Below are 8,085 nucleotides of genomic sequence, written 5' to 3'. Positions count from 1 at the left end.
AGGCTGAACTACAGAGTTTAGTTCCACAAGCTACAAAGTTCGGCTCGCCATTGGCTTGCAAGATGGAGAAGTTTTTTTTTTTGACAAGGCTTGCAAGATGGAGAAGTGAGCCGTGGACGCAGCTCCCCACTTCTCATCGCCCTCTTTTTATAATTTGTGGCGATCTTTGGGGTGGTGGGCGGAGGATTTTCTAACTGGATGGTGAAGTTTGTCTGGTGAAAAGGACGGGCGCGGCGAATCCGTCCATCGATCCAACGCTGTGCGCGCGTTGGAGGAGGGACCTGCCACGGCCCCCACCTGCAGCGAGAGACTATAGATAGATGCCTTCCTCTCTCATCACCTGATGGCTGATGCCTGCCTTCGTTCGCGGCCGCCTTCGCCTGCCGCTACTACTACTACTACTAGTTCCCCTCTCTCGCTCGCTTCCCCTCTCTCGCCCGCTTCCTCCCTCCCCCTCCCCTTCCCTTCCCTTCCCTTCACCACTCCCACTTCCCAACCCTGGATCCAAATCCCAAGCTATCCCAGAACCGAAACCGAGGCGCGCAAGCAATTATTCGCTGGCTAGCTAGGCCTGTAGCTCCGAGATCATGAAGCGCGAGTACCAAGACGCCGGCGGGAGCGGCGGCGACATGGGCTCCTCCAAGGACAAGATGATGGTGGCGGCGGCGGGGGCAGGGGAGCAGGAGGAGGAGCTGGACGAGATGCTGGCCTCGCTCGGCTACAAGGTGCGTTCGTCGGATATGGCGGACGTCGCACAGAAGCTGGAGCAGCTCGAGATGGCCATGGGGATGGGCGGCGTTGGCGGCGCCGGCGCTACCGCTGATGACGGCTTCATCTCGCACCTCGCCACGGACACCGTGCACTACAATCCCTCCGACCTGTCGTCCTGGCTCGAGAGCATGCTGTCCGAGCTCAACGCGCCCCCACCGCCGCTCCCGCCCGCGACGACGCCGCCGGCCCCGAGGCTCGCGTCCACCTCGTCCACCGTCACAAGTGGCGCCGCCGCCGGTGCTGGCTACTTCGATCTCCCGCCCGCCGTCGACTCGTCCAGCAGCACCTACGCCCTGAAGCCGATCCCCTCGCCGGTGGCGGTGGCGTCGGCCGACCCGTCCTCCACGGACTCCACGCGGGAGCCCAAGCGGATGCGGACTGGCGGCGGCAGCACGTCGTCTTCGTCTTCCTCGTCGTCATCCATGGATGGCGGCCGCACTAGGAGCTCCGTGGTCGAGGCTGCCCCGCCCGCGACGCAGGCGCCCGCGGCGGCCAACGGGCCCGCCGTGCCGGTGGTGGTGATGGACACGCAGGAGGCTGGGATCCGGCTCGTGCACGCGCTGCTGGCGTGCGCGGAGGCCGTGCAGCAGGAGAACTTCTCTGCGGCGGACGCGCTGGTCAAGCAGATCCCCATGCTGGCCTCGTCGCAGGGCGGTGCCATGCGCAAGGTCGCCGCCTACTTCGGCGAGGCGCTTGCCCGCCGCGTGTATCGCTTCCGCCCGACGCCGGACACCTCCCTCCTCGACGCCGCCGTCGCCGACTTCCTGCACGCGCACTTCTACGAGTCCTGCCCCTACCTCAAGTTCGCCCACTTCACCGCGAACCAGGCAATCCTCGAGGCTTTCGCCGGCTGCCGCCGCGTCCACGTCGTCGACTTCGGCATCAAGCAGGGGCTGCAGTGGCCGGCTCTTCTCCAGGCCCTCGCCCTCCGTCCTGGCGGCCCCCCATCGTTCCGACTCACCGGCGTCGGCCCACCGCAGCACGACGAGACCGACGCCTTGCAACAGGTGGGCTGGAAACTTGCTCAGTTCGCGCACACCATCCGCGTCGACTTCCAGTATCGTGGCCTCGTCGCCGCCACGCTCGCTGACCTGGAGCCGTTCATGCTGCAACCGGAGGGGGACGACAAGGATGAGGAGCCCGAGGTGATCGCCGTCAACTCAGTGTTCGAGCTGCATCGGCTGCTCGCTCAGCCCGGCGCCCTGGAGAAGGTCCTGGGCACGGTGCGCGCGGTGCGGCCGAGGATCGTGACCGTGGTCGAGCAGGAGGCCAACCACAACTCCGGCACATTCCTTGACCGCTTCACGGAGTCCCTGCACTACTACTCCACCATGTTCGATTCTCTCGAGGGCGCCGGCTCCGGCCAATCCACCGATGCCTCTCCGGCCGCGGCCGGCGGCACGGACCAGGTCATGTCCGAGGTGTACCTGGGCCGGCAGATCTGCAACGTTGTGGCATGTGAGGGCGCGGAGCGCACGGAGCGCCACGAGACGCTGAGTCAGTGGCGCGGCCGCCTCGTCGGCTCCGGGTTCGAGCCCGTGCACCTGGGCTCCAATGCCTACAAGCAGGCGAGCACGCTGCTGGCACTCTTCAACGGCGGCGACGGGTACAGGGTGGAGGAGAAGGACGGGTGCCTGACCCTGGGGTGGCATACGCGCCCGCTCATCGCCACCTCGGCATGGCGCCTCGCCGCTCCGTGATCATGGGGTGGGGTTTTGGACGCTGATCAAGGCACACGTCCCCCGGCCCCGGGCATGGCGCAGCCTCCCCGAGCTCGCCGGCGCAGTTGAAGCTGTAGACGTCAATGAACGCTGAATGAATTGCAGTTATTAGGCGACCGGGCCACGGTTCTCGCCGGCGTGATGAGATGGACTGGACACTTTGACTCCGACCGGATCGGGCCTGTGTTCGTTCTTGTTTCCGATCCCCCTCTCTTCCCGTTGCTTCAATCCGTCAACTATGGTAGCCCGTAGCCCCTATTGTTATGTTTAAATGTCTATTATTATTATTATGTGTAATTCCTCCCAAGCGCTGATATCCAATAAGGACGAACCGGATTTCGTTAGCTCGAATGAGAATTTTGTATACAGTGCATCCAATCTGAACTTTAGCTATGTTCATCTGTTCGAATGCTTCTTGCATCATCATGTACACGATTCTTGGCCTATTCGTCCTCTGTAATGATGATGATCGTAATGCTGTAGCATTCCGTATTGTGAATTCCCTCATGTACTCCTCGGATTGGAATTTGCGGAATTGCTTTGCTTTTCTAGGAGTATTTAGATTTACCATCTCATCAGAAGGACAGATAAGGTTGCTTTTGTGTTGCCCATCCTTTCTGTGAGAAATCCTCCAGTCTCGTAGAGGTAGCCATGGCCGATGTGTACTGCGGTTGCTAATGAAGGAAACATCTCGTTACTTTGCCTTGCTTGTATCCCTGCGCCTGTATGCCGTCCTCTGCCGGCTGTTCACGATCTAAAAATACTCATGGGCGTTCACATGGGAGCTGCATCGCAAGCCAGACTGACGACTGTTCCTGTGCAATATTGAATGGATGTTTATCTGCTATGCAATCAGTGCGCATTATTATTAATCAATCTCCTCTATCTATCACATAATCAGAGAAAGTCAGGTAGAACCGTAGAAGCAGGACTAGAGCTGTACAGTAAGCCATGACCCTACTGGTATGTGCTTTCTCCTCCAAGCTTTGACAGGAGAAAGAAGAACAATCACCAATGGAAAACCAACAACCTCTGGTTTAGCAAGCCCAGGCAAAAAGGACCGGGAGCAGTAACGTTTTACTGTCAGAAGACGGGGGCTACTCCTGTACAACACGGCGGCGTGCGTGCGTAGTAACGTTTTAATCCCGGCGTAACCACCGCCGTTTAATCGCCAGCTGGGGGTACAAGAACTTTTACTGCCTGCGGTGCTGGGATTGGCGCAGACGTGTGGGGAGGGAGCAGTGGCAACCTGAGAGGGCACTGCTGCTACTGTACGATACATTGCCACTTCTGTTGAGGTCTTGTCCTCCCCAGGGGCGCACACGCCGGCGTCCGCCCAATTCAAATTAACCGCGCGGCGCGGTAACTGTCCGCCGCGAGGGGCAGAGGAACATTTCACGCGTCCCGTGATCCGCCCCCCTCCCACCGATAAAATCTGCGTCTGACAGTATGGAGGACGCGCATGGTCCATGGAATCTCCGCGCTCGCGCCACAAAATCTCCTCGAGAATGCGTGGTTTACAGTGAGGGTTTACTGATAAAACTAGTGATCAGTTGATTTATTTAATCCCGGCCCTTGATCTCTCTGCTTAAGTATACTCCGTACTACAGTAAAGTATAATTTTATTTTAACCCCGCGGTAAGGTGCGGCAGGACGGGCGGCCAATGAGGTGCGCCGTGCGACGCAGTAGGAAGTCGGAGAGCGTGAGGCGGGCGGCAGCAACAGCTGTCCAATCGGGATCAGGTGGCTCATGTCAGGAGATGATGGAGGCAGCGTGGTGGCGGGTCCCACCCGTCGGTCTGTAGTAGTACCTCTCCCTTCCCATCCCAGTCACCCCCAGCTCCAGCTCTGGGGTCTCTGACTCCCCCCGGGGACAGCCCTGGCCCACCGCAGGGTAAAGAAAAACGAAAAGGGGCAGAAAAATATGGAGATGGCCTGGCCGTGGACGGGTCCCCGCACCGGCCGGCCGATCCCGGCTGTGTGTGTGTGTGGGTGTTGCGCGGGCGGGTCAATTCGCGTGTGACTGGCTGACCCACACCGACGCGATCGCGCGCCTGCCTGCCCCCCCCCCCCCCCCCCCCCCCCCTCAACCTCAGCTGTGTCCTCACCCCGTGGCCGTTCCATCCCCCCTTGGCCTCGCCCCCGTTTCCCCCGTCGCGGGCAACCTTCTCTATTGCGGCGGCCCTCACCCACATGCGCCGGGCCGGTACGCCCGCGTGCGCGGGCCAGCACAGCACGGACGGGCACGGACACCCTCGCGCGCGCGCGCCGCGGGGGTGACCTCACCCGCCGTAACCAACCCCAACTCCTAGTCCCTATCCCTATTCCTATCCGATCCATCTATCCCGTGGCTGGATCGCACTCCGTCGTCCGACCCACGCCGGCGGCGGCAGCAGCAGAGGGAGAGGCATGGGTGGCGCGGCGCGGCGCGTGCAGGCGCAGCAGCGCGTGGAAATTTCGTTGCGGCGGCGGTACCAGCGGCGTTACGCGTGGAGCCTCGTGGACGGACGGGTCCGCCGATTCGGCCGGCCGGGACGGGACGGGGCGGGGCGCGAGGGATCGGTCGGAGACGTGGTGCGCGCACACGCGGGGGTTCGGTGCGGGTGGCGGGTCGGGTCAGTCAGGACTGGCTCGAGTTTGCGATCGCACATTCGCAATGTGTGTGAAGAAAAGGAAACGGGGCCTGCGTCAACTCACTCAGCTCAGCTCAGCTCACCACTCGAATCCTACAATGATAGGATAAGGCTGTTGGACAAGATGTGTTCTTTGTATGTGGAAGAGGGGGGAAAAAAAGAAGAGGATGGGGCGAATTTTGAGGGATGAATCACGATGGCAATGGCATGAGGTTCTTTTCGGTAGGGCCTATTTTTATTTTATTCGGTGAATGGATGGGCTAGGTGGGTAATCAGGGATCGATCGGGTTACATGGATGGCGGCAACAGGACAAGCTACCTACTCGAAGTGATCTTGTTGTCGAGTGGGAGTGATTGATTGTGTGGTTTGCGGTTGTGCTGCCTAAGTTTCAAGATGATATATTCTCTCGGTCTCTAAAATACTTGGTGCTTTAGATTTTTTTTCTTTAGAATAGATTAGCTCTAAATGAAAAGCATTTGTGTACCCCTATTGATTGTATGTGATCCAAGCGCAATATGAGATAAGCCACTTATTAAAAAGAAATGCATGGCATACAAGTCGCGATCTCAAGTGTTCATGAGCTAAAATATTATTAAGTCTGCTAAGACAAAGTTTTATTTCTAAAATATCAGGTTTTATGAACGGGGCATTAGTATACTGTCAACAGACCTGTTTGGTCGTTATTGGCTTCAGTGTTCAGTACAGTTGTTGTTTAGGAAACGGCGAACGTATCCCATGCTCCCATTGGCGGATGGCATTATTATGTATCAAATCTGAATATTTTACTCTAATATTTATTGATGGTTTTCATTTTCTTAATTTTTTATTTATTAAAACAAAACAAACAAGAGAGTTACCGATTGTATTAAAAAGAACAAATATAGATTAGGAAAATATCGCTGTGCCCCTAAACGGATTTGATTACTTGTCGTTTAGCCATTATTTAACCAAACAATCACTTAAACAGTCAAAATTGGCCGACTACAAAAACAACGTGCCACTACGTTTATATAGTGTATGTAACCGGAGTGAGTAACCAGGCAAATTGATACGATGATAGCGAAAAAACAACAACAACAACAACAACAACAACAACAAAAATCAACAACATCCGCCTCACCATCAAACTCAACTTCGCTATCTTCAACTCAAACAACAAAACATTTTTATTGCATGTACCTTAGAATAACCTTTATTTTTCCCCTTACAAAAATAAGGGAAAATGTTTCTTTTTTGTGTTTATAGAGCATCTTCAATAGTTTGACAAATAACTTCCGATCCATAATTTTTTTAGCAAAAAAAAAACTCTCTTCAACAATTTGGCATCACAATTTTTTCATCTTTTTCAACTTGGTTTATCTCCCTATCTAGCATACAAATATACGCGTGGGCTCCGTGTTTGGTATCGGTATTTCTCCTCATACTTAGCGGGGCCTTTTAGGCTCTTTCGTTCGCAAGTTTTTATGTTTTTGGAGACGAATTTTGTCAAATTTTTTGTCTTTCTATATTATTTTAGGAGTTGGCAAACAATAAATTTGAGAAATATTTTTTTTTCAAATAGTTGGAGATGCTCGAATGGAACATGTGGTGATGAGTACTCTGTGCGCAGTGTCAGATTCTTTACGAGTGCTATGTGGTGTACCGTGTATGCGAGTCATTTCGACGAGAGGATGCTATGGACACACTGAAGGCTTTATTTCGGCCTCAGCCCTCTGAGGCTCAACGAAACAATGCTTTGTGTGGAGGTCGACGCAAAAAGATGATAGAGAGATTCCTTGCAAACCCCCAAAAGAAGTGAAAGCGCTTGCACAAGAGCTGTTCTACACATCTCAATTGCAACTTTGAAGCTGTGTTGTTCTGTTCCGCTTCGTATCGCGATTCTCTTCTTCAACTAGACGAAATTCCGCTTCTTCTTCCTTTTTTTTCCCCATCCACTCACTGTCGCCGTTACCAAATCCCAAGCAGTAGCATCATTCACGAGAAACGTACTACTCACCGTGGCTCTGAATCTCTGATCATGTTAGGCCTTGTTTAGTTCCCAAAAAATTTTGCAAAATTTTTCAGATTCTTCGTCATATCAAATCTTTAGACGCATCCATGAAGTATTAAATATAGACGAAATAAACCCTAATTGCATAGTTTGGTCGGAATTGACGAGACAATTTTTTTGAGTCTAGTTAGTACATGATTGGATAATATTTGTCAAATACAAACGAAAGTGGTACTATTCCTATTTTGCAAAAAAAAATTTGGAACTAACAAGGCCTTACCGGCTGCCTCGTCACTCTTCACGCCCTGTCTCAATTGTTCCCCAGAAGGCATTGTTTAGGACTTGTTTAGTTCCCACCAAACACTAAAAAATTTTCAAGATTTTCGTCACATCGAATCTTACGGCATATACATGGAGTATTAAATATTGATGAAAATAAAAACTAATTACACAGTTTGCCTTTAAATTGCGAGACGAATCTTTTAAGCCTATTTACTCTATGATTAGACAATGTTTATTAAATAAAAACAAAAATGCTACAATAGCGAAATCCAAAAAAATTTCACAACTCAACAAAGCCTTAGTTCACCGGAAAAACCAAAAAAAAAATTCAAAATTTTTCGCCACATAAAATCTTATGACACATATATAGAGTATTAAATATAAATAAAAACAAAAACTAATTACACAGTTTACGTGTAAATCACGAAATAAATCTTTTAAGCTTAGTTACTCCATGATTGGACAATGTTTATCAAATAAAAATCAAAGTGCTATATTGTTAAAATCCAAAAAAAAGAATCTAAATAAAGCTTAAGTAATTATATTGCTACTACACTACTTACCACGTCCAGTCATTTTCTTTCCCTGAAACAACACGGCCGGACCGGTCCTGCAAGTGCAACGCACTGATCCATCCGGATTAGGATCACATCACATTCTTCTCAGCCATATCTTAAGATAACACAC

General features: G+C 52.5%; 1 protein-coding gene across 1 annotated transcript; it reads left to right on the top strand.

Annotated features, from left to right (window-relative positions):
- Window positions 331-2,991, top strand: LOC8062929 (DELLA protein DWARF8). Its single transcript, XM_002466549.2, has one exon. It carries the CDS (start codon window positions 588-590, stop codon window positions 2,469-2,471), a length of 1,884 nt encoding a protein of 627 aa, XP_002466594.1. The 5' UTR covers window positions 331-587; the 3' UTR covers window positions 2,472-2,991.

Source organism: Sorghum bicolor, chromosome 1 (assembly GCF_000003195.3).
Source record: "Sorghum bicolor cultivar BTx623 chromosome 1, Sorghum_bicolor_NCBIv3, whole genome shotgun sequence".
NCBI lineage: Eukaryota > Viridiplantae > Streptophyta > Magnoliopsida > Poales > Poaceae > Sorghum > Sorghum bicolor.
The sequence above is the reverse complement of the archived record's forward strand: the minus strand, read 5'-3'. Positions and strand labels throughout refer to the sequence as shown.

What these genes read in the sequence shown, in the direction of transcription:
- LOC8062929 (XM_002466549.2), top strand. Translation starts at nt 588, where the DNA reads ATGAAGCGCGAGTACCAAGACGCCGGCGGGAGCGGCGGCGACATGGGC.